The 18,995-nt window shown below is 36.3% G+C and overlaps 1 protein-coding gene across 4 annotated transcripts in view; it reads right to left on the reverse strand.

Annotated features, from left to right (window-relative positions):
• Positions 1-560: 560 nt before the first annotated feature.
• MDFIC (MyoD family inhibitor domain containing) overlaps positions 561-18,995 on the reverse strand; it is a 52,511-nt gene continuing 34,076 nt past the window's right edge. For all 4 annotated transcript variants that reach the window (XM_009086770.4, XM_050984817.1, XM_030238398.2 and 1 more), the window contains exons 4-5: positions 16,548-16,823; positions 561-4,088 (exon numbers count right to left, since the gene is read on the reverse strand). In XM_009086770.4, coding sequence (XP_009085018.1) covers positions 3,841-4,088; positions 16,548-16,823 — 524 coding nt within the window. In that variant the 3' untranslated portion in view covers positions 561-3,840. The remainder of the gene's footprint in view (positions 4,089-16,547; positions 16,824-18,995) is intronic.

Below are 18,995 nucleotides of genomic sequence, written 5' to 3' on the forward strand. Positions count from 1 at the left end.
GCCAGTTTTATCATCTTTCCTCTGTAATGGCCAGATGAGCAAGTTTTTCTGACCCTCTGTGCTGGTAGAGATGTAGAAAAATTAGTGCAAAAGACTGTAGACATGCAGTTTCTGCAGTTTTCAAGTAATATATAGATGTTCATACTTAGCTTAAGCCAACATGAAAAAAAAATAATATGAATACTAAGAGCTGATTACACTCTTGGTTCAAGTTGTTTTTAGTAATCTGAAGACTTGCAGTGGATGCATTAAAATAACTTTCATTTTGATAAAATTTAATCATTCCTGTAATTTCACCTAATTAATCCAATTTTACCAAAGAATGTATTTTCCCTCTTAATGACAAACTTTTTTACTGCTGTAGGTTCATGCTAGCACAGCTTCTGTGTCTGAGTGTCTGAGTTGGCTCAGCTCCACCTGTAAGACAAACCTTGCACCGGTTCACCCTCTGGGCAAGTCACCCACAGGCCAACACCTCTAGGAAGGGTTAAAGTAGAAGAAAAAACACAAAAAGACATTAAATTATTCTTCAGGGGAGTAAGAAGGCAAGACTACAAAAATGTGATATCCAAAAGTTTCAAAATAAAGATCTTTATTTCAAAATAGTGTTTGCAAGTAGCACATCCAATTGATATAAAATACAAACATCATGTCTTTCAAATGGGCCAGTTTGCAGAACTATAAACTGAAACACTGTACAAGTTCACAAGAACTATTATAAAATAGACAATTAAATTCTAATGTTTTCATTTAATTTAAAGTCTATTTTCACATTTGACTTCTGATTCTGCTTTTTTTATTACACAAGGTGCTTACAAGACTGATTACAGAGTGAAAATTAAAAAACAGAATTTAAGGATGTAATATAGGAAGGAATTCCCTAAACTACATGCTAATATTCTCTGCTACAAAGATACATTTTTCAAAAGTGCTAATACCTCTATGACAAACAGTAGCAGATTACATTTAAATGTCAAACAAAATACACAATTTTTATTTTTTCAATTGTCTGTAATACTTTGATACTTCTAATAATTGAGGTTTAATAACACTATTTTTACTTCCTAGTATTTCACAAAAAAGTGAAAAGGGAAAAGACATATCTGTGTGTGTATATACATGTGTGTGAGAAAAAGTATATACACATATGCATGAACAAAATTCTCATAATTATTGTTTTTATAGTTTCAATAAATCAAAAACCCACTAAGTTCCAGTAAGTAGAAACAAAGCCTTGTGCAGGGCAAACTCTGTAGATAACTTTTACACAGGAAAATAACTCCCTAGATTATTGTTTTGGTTTTTTATTTAACCATATCAACCTGTGGTAAAAGTAATTTTTATTAAGCTCTAGCATTCACTAAAAGCACGTTGCACAAATGTGCATTTTCCAAGCACAGAACTGGACCTGTTCCTGCAGGGCATGGATATTGGGGCTGGACAAGAGACTGGGAGTCCTCTTGCCAGTCCCAAAAGCACAGTCAGACAAGAAACAGCCCTAATTCACCTCTCTGTGACCAGAAGGACATGAGGAAAGGCAGTGGTGCTGTCTAGCCCCAAAGAACATGTTCCCACAACCACGGTGTCAACCACACACCTACAATGGACAAAGTACTGTCTAGACTTTTTCCAAGGTGCATTGAGTCCCAATGCTCACTGTGATGCCCCCAATTTCCCCAGAGGCATTATGCCTTACAAAGACAAAATGCCTCCAGGCAATGCCACTCAACCAAGGCACCTCTTCCCCCTTCCCAATGTGGTTCAGCCTTTTAGGAGTCATAATTGAGCCCCATGAGCCTGATTCTGAGCACTGGGAATTTATCAATTTAACTATATTATTCCTTATTAGCCTGCCTATTACCATAATATTTTTGTGCTCTCTAACTGGAATTTAACCAATAGAAAATTCTGACATGAATAGAAATACACTTAGTTTATGGAATACAGATCAGAATCTGGCCCAATATACAGAAAGGAAAAAAAAAAACATAATAAGAATAATACTTGTAGTAACTATCAAAAAACAGATTAGGAAACCCACTGAGGGTGAATCTGCATTGCATCAGAATACACCACAATATTGCATACACTAAGGCAAAATGTAACACTTCCCAGCTCCGTAGCAGAGTTAAGGATTTGGCTTCAGTGATAACTTGCAGTAGTAGGCACTACTAGTCAGTGTTCACAAGAAGAAGCTTTGGTTAATATCAGACCATTTGTCGACTTAGCTTCACACTCCTGTGATCTTTAGCTTGTCACATTTGCATAAACTGAATTCACTATAGTAGAAAGAGACATTTATGGCCAATTCACTCAACACACATACTTTTGGCTATTGATGACTCCTGTAACAAGAACTGAACTTAGGAGATCTACAAATCTATGCCCTACAAATGGAATACCTGGAATGTAAATAGGAAAGTTTACGTATGTGAGATCAAGATGTGTGGGTGGTTTACAAAGAACAGTTTGTGAGCTACAGACAAGGAGGGTAGAAATTAGCAGATGGTAAAGAAAATGGGTAGACTGATTCCCTAAATCTGGGAATGCCACAAATCTCTTTATGTATTCCACAATTACTATTACAAAAGAGAGATATTTCTTAGAAAATCTTAATGGTGTAATAGGGAATATACAGTTAGGTCCAACAGATCCTAACAGCATTTTTCAAATATTTTAAATACCAGTCCTTTTATTTTTAAAGCATATAACTTATTTTTAAATGATATTTTTTACACAGTTATTTAAAAATAACATTTAAAATGTATCTGAGAATAAACATTTTTTCACTTGCTTTTTTGCATTTCAGATTATGAAAGAATTCCTTAATCAGGGAAATTTAAACTTTTTTTATACCCTGTTTAAATTCTACTACCCTCTGTAGATCTTTCTAACACCATAAAGAAATAAATAGTAAGTTACATGACACGGGCTCCAAAGCCACAAACACTGACCAGGCCACTTCATGCACTGGTTTAGATTCTTGAGTTAACTTTTAATAATTTTCCTGTTATAGCCAATTTTTGAAGTATCATTAGTCTATTAGTTTGTTACTCCAAGGATATATTTCATGTCTACACAGATTTCCTAAGTCTCTTTTAAGAGAAAGCATTTCAAGTAATAATAGTACTTACCTAAAATTATAAGGTGTCTATTCTGTCTTGATTGATGACAAAGAAATCCTGGTACTCTTCTAGCCCAGGGCAAAACTTATATTTGACTTTAGATTGTCAGATAACCTCAGCAATAGAAAATACCAGGAACTTCTCTCTAATCAATGAGATATTCAAAACAAAAGACATATTGCCAACATGACCACTGTAGCAAAACCAGTGGAAGATTTCTGATACTGGCTTTTGAATTAAGTTTAAAACAATATGGCAAAGTTGCTTTCAACCCAAAGAGAGATAAAGAGAGATATCTTGATTTTTAGAATGGCTGTAAAGGCATGTTATGCATGGAGGCATTTGAGTGTTTAAACATTAAAGTAGGTAAAGGCAAATACTTAAGGTTTGCCATGCAGTCTGTTCTCTGACCAAAACCTATCACTCGATTCAAATGGGAATTTTGCCTTCATATGGCCTGCAGTATCAGGCCTGAAATTCACTTCCAATCAACTCTTCCATTTGCAAAGCCAAAAGGAAGCTGGAATGTAGCTTTAGTTTCACATACAAAACTATACAATTTGTGTTAGAATAGAGATTTGAGGATTGCTTTTTAAAAAAATATTTATATAAAGGGAATTAACAGTGCAAGTGTGAAAATCTTGTCTTTCTTCAAATGTATTTAAAGAAAAGCTCTCCAGTTTTATAGAGAATAAAATAGAAGGGGATAAATATTTCACGATGGGAAGCAGATCCCACAGCATTCCATGCAGATCTCCAAGCAATCTGAAGATTCACAACAGGCGTCCATGATGCCACAGTCCATATCACATGGGCAGTTACAGTCATCCCCCATCTCGTCCCCGCAGCAACAGCAGCAGGCTTCCGACGTGCAGATGCCACAGGACGCTTGTCCCAGAACAATGTTACAGAGGGTCAGAAATTCACAGAACAAGCAAGCCAGGATACAGTGAACACAGCAATCTTCATATGTAATAGTTCAGTAGCATGTCAGGAACAAACAAAACGAACAAGCAAAACAATAAAAAAAAAGGCAAAGAAGAAAAAAGAAAATCATTAATATGTCATTCTAAATCAGATACATCACAATGTCAAGTAAGTAGCTGAATGAAAATGGTTCAAAGTAGACATAATCTAATACAAAAACATCTCTTCCCATCCTCATGGTCACTTATGCAGCTCAACTCATCTCCAACTCTGTGCAAGTTTCCTGTCACCACTTCACTTCATACAAATCCCAAATACTAAATTCCTCAGAGTTGCTTAGATCAATCTCCTTAGTCATTTATTATGTAAAATATCCATATCTATTATCTTCAGTTATACATTCATACACAAGCTGATAAAAAATAATTTAAAAAACAACGCATGAGGGAAACTATCTAAAATAATTTCCAGCCCTTCCCAGTTCATCTCGCCCTTCTGAAACTATTTTGTTTGCTTGATACATGTGAAGAAAAATAAGAGTTGCCTAAACATTATTGCCTTATTGTTTTTTGCACATGTTAAAACCAGCTTAACTGCATGTTACATGCATTTCTTACTTTCAACAATACATAAAATATTCAGTCAAAATACAAATTTTTCTCTTGCCTTAATACAGAAATCTACTAAATAACTGCCATTCTTTTAATGTACTACTTCAATCTTCAAGAGTTCTTAACTATACCTGAACATCAATATCCAGCTTTTAGAAGTACTACTAAATTACAAAGATAATTACGATGTCCCACAAACTCTCTGCAAAAAATACGGCACTCAAAGAGTAAGTATATGGAATAACTTCAAACAACAATACATCCATGAGACATGACAGGAAAACAAGGATTAGAACTAAACATGTGCCAGTGAAAAGGAGAAGGAGGATTGAAGGATATACTCTATTTACATAATGTGTATAAATTCGTATGTATAAACATATTTAATTTGTGGCAGTGAATAGTCATTTAATAACAAAACAAAAAATTAAAAATACAAGATGCGTTCAGGATGGAGAAATACATTTCTTTCCTAGCCTCAGCTTTTGTTCATTTTACTGCCTGCAAATTTTGAACTCTTTAGCCACACAGAGGTGAAGACTAGAAAAATGTTCTGGGAAAAATATCTTGCACAACCTCACCCTATCTCTTGTCCCTACAGTCGAGTCCTACAAGCCCCTACAAATATCCTCTATGAGAGTCTGTTAGGAACAACAGGATATTGAGCTATATGGACTGCTGGTCTGAGCACCTACAGATGTTCTGTTCTATAGAGGTTAACTTCTTACAGTTCACAGGCTGAAGACTGCTGTCATAGGGGAAAATTTGCAATTACTTGCAACAGCAATACTATTATCAAGTCTTCTAACCAAATTTATAAATCTTAAAATTGTGCAGTAGCCATGACAGGTATGTTGATTGATTCCAAATACCTCTAACATTGCAGAAACTCTGACTGCATGATACTGCAGTGACTTACACAAGCAAGCATGAACACTTACAGCAATGCAACAGAGGCTCAGACCAGCCAAATCTGTCCCAAAAAGCAAAGGAAATACTTGAACCCTTACCCTGCTCCTACTTACGATACTACTAAGATGCAAACTTAGCTTGGACATTTCTGTACTGCAGTGTGGCCACAGTCATAATGTACTACTGAACCCTCAAGCCCAAATGGAAAAAGATGAAAATTTCAGAAAAAGCAAGAGGAGGGAAAAAGCCCCCAAAACTCTAACCTTAAAATCTCCCCACTACTGTGAAGGAAGCAAAACTGACAGGAAACCACAGGTACATTTAATGTGCTGTTAAGAAAATTGTTTCTTGTATTAAAAAGCTTCTGTTCCCAAAGACATAATGTCACTAAATAAATGACCTTCATAGAAAACACAGAAGATATGTGAAAAAAAAACTGGAGAGTATCAGTTCACTGAAGAGGACCAAAGCCAGACTGATAGCGATTAATTAGCTGGTTGTCATGGAGATGGTGTTAAATATGCTCAGGTAAAATCTCCTTTCAGATTTTCTTTTAATATGAAGGGAAAAGATAAAGAAGCCAAGAGTTCTATCTAAGAAACCTTCATATTTGAGGAACTAAGGTTTTAGTATATCACACCTTTAAAATACAGGTTGAAGGAGCTAATACAACAACAAATGTTGTTCTACAATTTTTTTTAGTACACCACAATGAAACTTTGTGTGTATACATATTGTAAATAGGATGTCCAAAATAATCTTGCCTGCTTCATGCAGGTAAAATTGCAGGGAGAGGAATACACGTTCACAGACATAATACATTTCTATTGATGGGAAAGGAACAGAGTTCATAGGTTATAATACAGAGATTGTACTCAGAAAGCATTTTCTGGACCCACAAAATAACTTTTCCTTCCTAATCTAAAAAACCCACCAAATCAAGACTTACAAGAAGAGGCCACATTGATTTAAATGAATGTATATCAAAGGTAAAAGCTATGAAAAATGGTCCAAGTCACAGTAAAAAATTTTGGTCATTAGTATTATCACAGAAACTCTACAGAGGGTCTTTTTTTCCATTTCTTCTTCAATGACTGAAACACTAAAAGGATTTATTTACCTACTCTTTATTTTTATATCCTTCTCCCCACATGGCAAACCTAATATTCAATTCTAAAAATCTTTATATAACAATTTTACTTAACCTCCACAAACAACTGAGAGAAAGTAGAGATGACTCATTTGTGCAATGAACATAAACTTTGATCCACATTTCAAGGAGAAACCTGAAATAATCATGCTTTTATGTTTTTCATGTTACTGACTTTTAATAGCTATCCAGGTAGCAATTATTTAACACATGACAAAGCATGCTGTTACCTAGTCCTACCTAACTTGGTGAATTCAGAATCATGACTCTAAAGGGCTGTAATACAGTTGGATAAAATGGGTGGAAGAATAATTTCTTCCATGTATGACCCCTATTTCTTGGCTTCTGATCTACAGATGCAATTATAGGAAAAAGATATAGTTACACTGTATTTTTGTAGTAATAACAAACCACCATGCCACACAATAGTCATTCTTCTCCAGTATCAACATTCCTACAGCAACCTGTCAGTTCCACAGAAAACATTACGCAGCTAAAACCGATTGCTGTTATGATCGGTGGAACACAGCCATGAAGGTGCTATACAAAGTTCACTGCAAAAGAGATGACCACAGGTTTTTCATTACCATGTTGGAGACCACTACAATATATTTCACTGCTTGCACAAGACACTCCAATAATTTTTTCCTGCTTATAAGACCAAGGAGACTATTTAAAATGATATATAATTCTTAATTTCAAAACTTATTAAGAAGTAAGAATAACATTAGATTAACATTAATTAGATGTTAAGATTAACATTAAGAATAAAGACTATACTTCCACTCTTTAACCTCGCCCCATCAAAATCTGTTTTTTTTTCAGGTGACTGAGTGGATCACTTTAATCCAATTAGAACTAAATATATTTTATATATTTGTAAACTTGGGGATTTTAATGTCTGACAATGTGTTTTCTGGAAACTTTGGGTATATTCTAGTCTTTCTAATAAGGAAATGATACAGCAATACCAGTTATGACATTGGTGCCAGCTTAAAATTATCTATTTCTTTAAGCTCTTTTTTGTTTGCTTGAGAATTAGAGGGTCTCATTCTTCTTTTCCCATTAGATATAGTAACACAATCAAGAGTTAGGGGCATATCTTTATTGTGGACAGAACTCCATGAGTCATGGCATACATGATGCACTACTGTTGATAGTAAGTTAACTTTAAAGTTTCTGAGGTTTAGGTTTCCATTAAACCAATTTCCCTCTCTGTGGAAGTATTTAAGTTTCATCACACCACACAGGCAAATCATTAACAAAGATAAACTTTTTCTTAGGACTTCCACACTACACCCACACCAGTCTCAAATTTCCATTGTTTTTCAATTCTTATATTACACTTGAACTGAGAAATGATGCACTAAAGACTATCACTACATAAATGTGAGGATGTGGGGTGTGAACACTATCTAGAGGCATACATTAAAAAAAAAAAAAATCCAAACCAGTATATCTACCTTAGATTCTTTTACCAAATGCTTCTGATTTCATCAAAACACTCTATCATGTCTGTTGACTAGATCCAAGCTCCCATAAGCTATGCTAAATGGCATGAATTGCAACAGTCTTGATCTGTAGGCAGTGCTACTACATTTTATTAGACCAACTCATCTTTGGGAAATAAAGGTGAGCTTTCAGATACTCAAGCTTATCTTCAATTATTCTTTCATTTTGTCTGGGACGAAAATTAGACCTGAAGTTAAAAGGGTCATCCCATCTGACATTTTTTAAAACCAACGTAAGTGAAGGTCTTCCCTTAATCCTTTGGCACATCTGCAAAAGGCACAGATTTGTTAGGGAACTTCATCAAAACTGTTAAACAATGCCAAGGCAAAGTGAACCCAACCAACATGTTCAAGCTTTTGCTGCTTTATATCATACACACACACCCAACCATGTGCTGATTTAACCAAAAAGTGGATACAGTACCTGTAATATCTACTTTAACTGTTTTAAATATTACCACAGACAAGATCCAAACAAGAAATAGGCCTAAGATCCCTTCAAACTGTTTATACACTCTTATAAAAGCCCAGAAGTCTCTATTTCTAACTTACCCCAGTTATAAGAGCTGCTTTCATTTAAATAAAAGAAACAATATCAAAATAAAACTATTTTTAATGTCTGACCATGTCTTTAAACATTGGCATTTCCACAACACGTTTTACTTCTAAAACTTCTGCATACAGATATTACCATGGTATCCAATTTCTTTCAAATACTGAAATATACATTTATTTTATTTCAATTTCCCTTGTATCATCTCTTCATTTTTATGAAAAGGTGCAGCTCTACTAAAAAACAGATTTTGAAGAGAAATATCAACCATCAAAACTGTACAGGAAATACAGAAGATGAACTGAAAAATGCACAGAGAAATGCACATGCAAGCTACTATGTGCTGCTTTTGTAATGTTTGACACTAACCCGTCACAAACTGACTCAAAAAGCTTTCATACCAAGCAGGCAGGTCACATATGATAAAAGTTTTTCATGTCTACAGTGATAAATAAGCTCACTTACAGGATGGCGCCCTTGGTCAGCTTCTTACTAACTACATTCACCAAGTTCAGACCACTCAAAACAAATCTCCAGGCACTCTGCTGTCTCACAGAGAGAATCAAAAAGGGCAAACCCACAATCAAAGTGACAGCTGAGGTCTTCAGCAGGGGTTTACTGCAGAGGGCCCCCGCAGAGCCCTGAACAGAAGCCCCAGCAGGTGCTACAGGCGTCCCGCAGTCCGGCAGCGCGGGCTGGCAGCGCACAGCGCGGGATGAGCTCACGGCGCCAGCGGCCGGGGGAGCACAGCTGGAGCGGCACAGCCCCAGCCAGAAACCGTCGGGCATGCGGCTCCTAAAGGGCTGCCGAGGCGCGGAGGGTGCAAAATTCCCGAGCAGCGGCACACGCCCTGTTCCACCTCCCCCACTGCTCCTGCAACGGGGCTCATGGGCAGCCTCTGCGACCCACTGTCTGTCTTAGAGAAAAATCACTGCACCCAGGAAAGTGTTCACAGGAAAATAAGCAAAGGCTGAAAGAACGAACTGACATGTTGTATGGAGTATGGTTACCTCTAGAAGAAAGAGTGACATTTATTAAGGCAGGGGAAAACATACTTAAAAAGCCTAGTATATGTGATATTTCACCATTTAAAATAAAAACCTATTATCTCTATTGAATAATAAAATTAAAATATTGCCTGAACAGGCAAATCGCATTGAATACATGGAAACTTTCATCAAAGCTTATATTCTAAGCCCTCAATACAGATATAACCTCAGGAGTAAAATGAGCCATTTCAAACATACAGATATACTAAGCAATCTGCTAATTTCCAATACCTAACACTTCCTTAGACTATGAAGCCTGCATTGCATTGCCACTGCTCACCACGGCTAACACTGAGACGAGCTGGTCTAGCTAGACTATGTCCTTAGGTGCTAGCTAGACTGAGTTGAAATACCCTTTTTCTGTTACAGGCCCTGTTTTCCACTCAGTACTGTTAAAAATTACCTTAAAGGTAAATTACATTTCTGTGCAAAAAAATTATGTAAATCGTACTTAAAATACATCACTCTTTACAATGTATTCTTAAAAAACACCCATTTGACCATATGATAATGTTATTTGACCACTGCCTGATTGACAACTGTGTTCTGATACAACCTTGCCTAACAAAAACCTGTTTAGCACTTCACGCCCAGGTACAAACCCACTTTGAACCAATTTCTAAAACATAACAAAATTTTGGCTAAAGTAGAGAGATTGCAGGATAGTAACAAGTAGCTGCCTAAATACTACTTAATGCTATGGGATGGATTTCAGAAGTGTATGTATGTTTTAAGAAAAAAGCCAGATTGAGAGATGGCCAACAGATATTTCTGCAACGTTAGGCTATTGATGCACACGTACTGAACTTCAGTAAATAATACCCATCAAATGACTGAACAGTGTATAAAAGAAAACTTAGTGCTGCTCTGGTGTCCCTCAAGAGGAAAAAAACCCAACACAATCCTATTGCAAATCATGCACACTAAAGGAAAGTTTCCTGGAAACTATTTTTCCTATATAAAGTTATAAAAACCAAAGTAAAATACTCCTACTTCAAATAGAAGACTGCTAGCATGCTAAGACATCTACTCATTACTTTCCATGTATATGCACCTACTGGCTCTTAAGACCCTGGCTTAACACAAAGGCTATTTGTTGGATTTGCTTCATCTTCAGTTAAGCCATCAGTATCACTTGGGATATCATAAAAAATTAATGTGGTCAGCAGCATAAGTTAAATAGTGTCCACCAACCCCATGTTTTGATTCAAAATCTAGAACAGATGAAGTTGCATTATACTAAGAAGAAGGGCGAAGGGGAGAGGGATGTCTTGTTCAAATGCACCCTGAAATGTTGAATTTTAAACACTGGATTCAAAAAAAACCACCCACACTTTCTTCCAGTGAAATAGTTCATTGCATCTCTAAGCTCAGCACCATGAGAAGCACAGTCTAGAAAGTTGAGGAAGGTTGCTTCAGGCTTTGCTTCTGGGAAAGCTTGAATGGTAACGTCAATGTGGTGGCAAGTCTGCATTGGCTGTCCTTCCCCAGAGTCTCACCCCCATGCTGCAGGCTTTCCTTATCTAGCTCATTTCTTCATCTAGCCTTATTACATTTCCTAAAGACCTCTCCTGAAAGAAACCCATTGCAAAGAAGATGACTTCTGTTGCCTTTCTGATTTAGAGAGCCTGAGAAGGAAAGAACAGAGGAGATCTCACTGTCCATACAGGAGGCAGATTCATGATCTGTTCAGAATAGTTTAACAATCTACTGTTTCCAAATGAATACAGCAGTTGTGTATGCTCAAAGCCTTTTGAGTGAAGTACCACATTAAACTCAAATTATCAAGTCACTGGAGTTGTGAGAATTTCCCTGCCAAACACAGTAACTTCTGAGGTCAGAACAACTTGTTTAGAAGTGAGAGCTTCATGTCAAAAACAAATTAAAACCTGTATTCCCTCTCTCCATCCTTAACATTTCATAAATGATTGCTTTGATTCAAAAAATGTATAACATCAAGCTTCATAAGGACTTGGTAGGAAAACTTGGTTTGGTTTTCAGAAAATAATAAGCACCTACCTTGGCTCCTCACTCCCTGAATTAGATTCCTCTTCCATCCTTTCCCTGCCCAACATCTTTGCTTTCCTCCTCCAACTGCATGTCATTATTATTTCCCTTCCACCACTCTGATACACATATGTATGCATTCAGTTACTCATCTGTCTTCATTTCCTGACATCTAGATCTACTGTTCTGCTGCCTCATTGCTGTCTCCTTTAGACCTCCTCCCTTCTGTAAGTTTCTCTGGACAGGTATGCATCTGGATCTGCATCAAGGCTCTGGATACTCTGCATCTGAACACAGCAGCTAGACTGCCTTCCTTTTTACTCATTTACAATTGCTTTTTCATGCTTCCAAGTTGTTTTTCTTCACTGCTCATAACAAACGGGAGCAAAATAGCTACAATTCTCTTTGCTGGTGGCCTACCAACCAGAATTTTGGAAGTACTGTGACACCTCTGGCATCAATAATTCAAAATATTATTAAAATTTCTTTGAGCTAAATTTTTTTTTATTCCCAATATTCACTGAAACCTATCTAGTCCCTTTGAAAAATCTTTAGAACTGAAACAGTGTTTAAAAACTGCTTTTTAGGAGTGACACTCCAACTATTTCATAATTCCTTTGGTTTTTTGTAGTGTAAGTTATGGAGCTGAGTAAGATTTCTTCAGGGACAATATGAATTAATAATAGATGTGGAGGAAAAGCAGAACTGGTGACTGCACTCACAACCTCCTAAGTCTCACTGGATGTGAAAGTGTTTCTAACCAGCATATTCTGGAATGCTGACATGGCCACATATACTACAGACTCACTTTAAAAAGTAATTTCTTAAGCTTTTACATTACTGCTACCAAAATATCTGTTACACTTTATGCATTTCCTACACCAATTCAGCTCCAAAAGCTCACAATATATGACTGACAGCACAAGTGAAGTTTTCAGCTGGAACAATTAATAAAAGAGTTCTTAAATGTGGTGGGTGAATTTTTGAGGGGTGGCAGAGTGGGTGGTTTCATAGCTTGTGTTAGGACTGCCTAGTACTTTGGAGACCAACAGGAACAGCACCAACCCTACAGGCAGATGTGCTAGCCAGGGTAAAGTAATCCTCAACTTCATTTAGCTTTCTAGTATATATACTGAAATCTGCAATATGAAGCAGCGTGCTACATTTCAAATAAGCATGAGCCCAAATATGCTCCTGTGCAGGATGGGTGGCAAGCCCATCATGTTTCTTGATTCTATTCTGCTTCAAGCCCTTCCAGGCTTTCTGTTCTGTCAACAGATAAAATATTCGAGAGTAAAGTACCAGATCTGGACAAACTTTGCATTACAACCAAGTATGGTGCTCCAGAAATATTCACATCTTGTCTTTTAACAAGACTCAAGAAAATGCAGCTTTTGGGAAGGATAAAAATTAAAAATATTTTCTCTTTGCTATAGTTTAAACTCAGCTTGACAGACAGAATTTTCACTTCTCTTCCTTCTGAGGACATAATCTATTCCTTTTCCTTGGCCACCTTCCTTCACTTAATTCCATTAGTCTCCTGACTGACAACAGATCAAAATACTCAAGGAAGAAGAAAGGCAGATTAAGTAAAAATACAGGGTGTGTATTTTCAGGTTTAAAAAACTAAGCAAGGCTAGCAATCAGAGAATAAAATCCAAGGTACTACATAAGGAATAGCAAAATTAAAGTGAATTGAAATACCTAAAAGTGTACAAGTTTACCTTACTTCTTTCTACTAAAACTTTCTGGATGCTGTAGTAAACTAAGCAGGTGAGTTAATTCAGGTGATTTATTACTCACTGTACAAAATAAATATAGTTTGTCTCTTTCTCCATAAGACCATTTTAAAAACTGCCTAGAAGTTATATTATTACACTATACATATATGTGCCTGAATACAAATACACACCTTCAAGTAAATTCAAACCCAGCAACTCTTCAGCAGTAACTATTGGCTTATAAGGTTAACATGGTACAAGCTAAAGCAAGGCCAAGTAGTTCAGCAATGTCACAAATAATTTTCAAAAGCTTTGTGTCTTTTCCATCTTCCTGGAAGCTGTGTCAATAGCCTCTACAGAAATTCAGTGAATCAGAAGAAGCAACTGCTCAGAAAAATGCCTCTTTGCCCAAAAAATATACTAAGAAGCTGCAGAAGTTAGATTCAAATTAAATTCTGTATATCATTTTGAAAGAATGTCTATGCAATCCTCAGTCACTGAACTTAATAATATACTCTTCTGGCTTAGTATAATTAGATTTATTTATCAAGCATATCCATATATACATGCATATATTCCTGATTTAAACACAATTATAGTCCTTTAAAGAAGAAACTGGGCTAATTATATCAGGTTTTTGTAATGCAGTCTTCCAGAAGTAGTCATAAGGGGTTAATATGACTTGTAGTAGTAACAGAATTATTTTTAAGCTATCAATAAATCATTTTTCCTTTAAATAGTGAACTCTTCTTTGTGTTAATTTAGATATTTCAATTGACTGTTGCCAGACTTTCTGATTGCTCAGCTTCTAAAAAATTGGGATGATAGAATAAATGAAGTGTATATTGATACTTCCTGAGAGGCAACAGCTTGATAAGAACACTACTTATAATTTATAGTTCTGTCATGTAGCCCCATAGGGTACCTTACAGAAAAGCTGAAGAAGCTGTCAGAGAGCTTGTACATGTGTGCATGCAGATGTGTTTACACAAATATAAAACATGTCTGTCAGAGAACTGCAAAGCAAAATAAATTTCAAAAACAGAAAATCACTTTTAAAACAATTTTTCCCTTATGGGCATATTCCAATACACCAGACATACTTTATCATTGCATGGTAAAACCTGGGCTTCGCTCAGACTGAGTAACAGAGAAGTTAGAGCTGCAGACATTTGCAGAATGGGACAAGCTACTCAGAGCATATATCCAAGTTCTTACGTTCAAAAGGAGAACATTACAATGCCAGATGTACAGTGTTGACTTTATTTAACCTTAGCTTTTAGGTGACTTGTGAAATTGTATGTGAGAATAAGGACTCTCCTGTATTTCTGTGCTTTGAAAGAATGCAAGTTATACAATGTGACAAGACTATTTAATCATCTATATTCTAATCAGATATGCCTTTAAGTATAATGAAATTTCTACTGCATTTAAAAATATTGCATGATGGCAGTTTCAGGCATCTAAAACAATTGTGTTGGATATTAAAATCAGACATTAGAATTTAAAGCTAAATCTGAAGTATTAATAATCACTTAGTAATTTGACATAATTATATTCAGTTATTAAACAGAAAAAAACCAACAACTGTTTTTATTATGGGATAATTTATAGAAGAATAAAGGAAACGTTTGCCATAATTAATTGTATAGGGGAATGAACAGGACAGGCACTGCCTCTGAAGCAACAGTTTGGTTTTTTTCTTTGGAGATGGGATTTCTTAAAATTCAGAGGCCTGCACTTTGTTTCAGTCACATGAACAGATCTAGGATTCTTACGATACAGTCTTTTCAAAGTGCACTAAGGAGAACCATGTAAGGATATTTCACATAACAGAAAAGGGAACACAGGAAGTATGAAGCTGTGATTTTGGAAAGAAATGTTAGAAGACTAAAAGTGCAACAGAAAAGCAACAGTAGATTCTTGAAGACAGACATGAAAATAAACAATAGCTAGGGGGACCAGCCCATGGAAGGGTCTGAGTGAAGCTGTAGTTACTACACAGATTCACTAAGTTTGACTAAAGCAGTTGAAGCTAAAAAGAGTCACTCCACTGATGTCAGTAGGCTTTGTTCAGGCCACTACATGCAGTCCTTCTGATCCCTCGTCCTTTCATCTAGGCTGGGAATCCTCCCCATTTCACTGAACACTACCATCTTCCATTTCTTTATGAGTCTGTGTCTGTCCCCTCCCTCTAGAGGTGTTTTTTTTTAACCAGTCACATCTGTGCCTGCCTCAAACCAATAAAATTTCTAGTGTCTCTACACTCTTCTTGTTACGGGCAATGGCAAAGTCCATTGAGTATATTAGTGCTAATGGGAAGGCAATGGATTGAGAAGCCCAGGAACTCTGGAACCATAAGTGTAAATGCAAGCAGTGAGAGCATAGAGACACAGCTAAAACATAAGAGAAATTATTTAATTTTGCTTATTTAAACTATGCAGGAGTATGAAGCTTTTTTTGGGCACATTATCTACATCCTAAATATAGCATAAGGCACACTGAACACTAAAGCACAGGTCACTGTTTTATTATCCAATGTTTAGACCTCACAGCTAGTCAGGATATCAGCTAACAGAACATTTCAAAAGCAAAGTCTACCCTCACAGAGCCTGCCACTACTGGATTTAAATATTTACTATGCTTTGAACTAGTAGTACTTTAATAGGTTTTTTTCTGATGTATGTGTGACAATGTTGACAGGAATTTCTATCAGTTCAGGATACTAAGTACAGAGACTAAAACATTATCAGATCATGTTGACCAAACATTTGAAAGCAAGAACTCTCCCATTCCTTCCCTTTGCTTCAAATACTTAATATTTTCCTTTAGGAAAGAAGCGTGTCTTTTATCTTAAAAAGTTCTGTTTGCTTCTAGAGCATGAGTCACACTCTTCAATTATTTTCAGTTGATTGTATAATTTTTACTGAGGTTTGGTTGGTCTTTATTTATTTGGGTTTTAAGTAAGAATATCAGCTTACCTTCTGGTGAAGTACCTGGCTTTTGAGAAAACACAGAGCTTATTTTACTCTTCTTGCTGCTGTTGCTGTTGACAGACAAGGTGGACTGAATCTTTCTGTGCATTTTTTCTGAAACAGGAGACGAAAGCTTTCTGTTGTCTGCAGGCATATGCTTGACCCCATTGTGAATTCCACTTCCATTACTCAGACCCACATGGCCATTTTGGATTTTGCCACTTTCTTCCTCACTCCTTTCCAGTGCTGAAGCATTTGGCTGAGGCAAACGTTGAGGTTGTGCTTAAAGTACAAGAAAGAAAAGGTTAATTTCAATTGTGAATTGATAACTGAGCACTTTAGGCTAGACTGGGAACGCAACTTTCCTTGCTCTTATTGATCAAAAGACAGACTGACAAGTTAACATTCCCTTATCAAGACAATAAAGGAAAAAATATCTCTAGATTAAAAATAATTATTAGGTAATCAAAAAGAATGTCATGTCTGCATGAGACCTTTCTTCAAATTCCTGCATTTGACAATGCAGGAATTTGAAGAAAGAGAAAAAGTCAAGATTGGGAAGGAATGTAGCAAAACTAAGATAAACTTGTATTGACGTAATCAAATTAATAATGTGTGAAATACACCCAAATGAGAGAAAAAGTATAGGAGTAAACATACAGACCAAAGCAATGGACTAAGATGCAGGCTGGCCAACCTCCAGCCTTCAGAAAATAACCTGAGTGATGTGGTAGGGGTCCCCTGACACTCAGCCACCCAGTATATTCTAGAAGAACAGGAATATCCAGGTAACCAACAAGTCTGAGCTAAAATCATAAAGCTCGTGGATTAATGAGAAGTACAAAACCAGTCAAGATCCAGTTCTGTGGAAGAGGGAGCCAGAAGGAACATGCATTCAAACACCACAGAGATATGACAAGCCAGAGTCCCCCCCGCCTCTGCATTTTTCAACTCAGAATCGCAGTTTAAGAAATGGTGGTAATGGGCCAGTTAGGGATTTAATGGAAACGTTAAAATGGTCAAAGGAATAAAAAGAAAAATCTGTCAAGGCAAGAATCTGCAGTGACCTGGCTATGTCTCCAAGAGTACATGCTATAAACACATCCTAATGAGTAAGTATGAAACTCGGTCATTTTGTGTTGAGCTAATGTATCATAAAGGAGAATATTTGTAACATGGAAAAGGGATTGCCTACGTATTCTATAGTCTGTAGCTAAAGAAAATATGCATAATTTTTTAATGTAAAGCTTTATAATAAAACAGGTGGTTTCAATGTAACAATTCTTATTGAGAAAAAATATACAGATTTCATGGGGGAAAACTAATTAAATTGTAAACACAGTAACACAACAAGATTTCACAATCAAAAAGCATCAGCCCAATCATCTCTCCTAATCAAAACACTGCTGCATCATGCTAGGAAATAGAGAGGTTTCCAGACAGTCCAATCTTCACCTATTTAAAAATGTTATGTCAAAGAAGAAGTCCAGGTTCTATTAGATACCCAAGGGACGAGGAATTAGTGCCAGCAGTAAGAAAAAACAGTGCTGCATTTCATTCTCTTTTCAGATGATTCATGTCCATTTGCTGATGATTTCACAGTATCCAGGTAAAAATACATATAGATAATTAGAGGTAGTGTGTTCTAAAAGAAATTACACCACTGATCACTTCAGGTACAAGTTAAAAAATTTTCCAACAAATACTACTGGGACAAACAAACCAAGATGGTCTATAAAAGGACTCAGTTCTAAATTTGCCTAACAAACACCCAATGCTTTCCTTTTATCCAGAACACTAACTCCATTCTCAGATTGCTATCTCCACGATCATAAACTTTTCCACATTAAACCTCACACAAATCTTAAACTTTAGGTTCTGGTCACGTAACAAAGGCAAAAAAGGATTCTTTTTCAAAATAGTTTAAATATGAACTGGTTCATGCTTTTCTTACCACTTGATATTTTAGTCACCGCCACTAACGTTTTCAGAGGATAGCCTTGACTGCCCACATTTATCTAGGTCAGAGTAACCCTGCTTGAACCTACTTGACCAAAGTGATAATTTTCTGTTGCAAGAAAGAAAGAGAGGGCTGGGAGAAACATTCATGTTTTAGACTCCCCGAAGATGTTCCAGGGAATACAAAGATCAAAGATCATTCCCTTCCATTACCAGTAGTAACTGCTCAGAAACCTCCAAGCCAACAAAACAGAAGCACACTATCTGAGACCTGAAGAAGCAACTGTTACCCAAAGGCTTTTTTATTGACAACTCTGAGACTGCTTCTCCTTCAATTTTGCATTAGTGTTTGTAAAATCTATGAACGGAAGCATAAACAAGGAACTTTCTTCACTTTGGAATTCAATTTGTGCTATTGATGCCTTGAGAGGCTATCTAGAACAGAGGCTAGGCAGTGTTAAAGGAATAAAGTAGGTGTTTATTAAAAGGCCTTCA

The sequence above is a fragment of the Serinus canaria genome, chromosome 1A (assembly GCF_022539315.1).
Source record: "Serinus canaria isolate serCan28SL12 chromosome 1A, serCan2020, whole genome shotgun sequence".
Lineage (NCBI taxonomy): Eukaryota > Metazoa > Chordata > Aves > Passeriformes > Fringillidae > Serinus > Serinus canaria.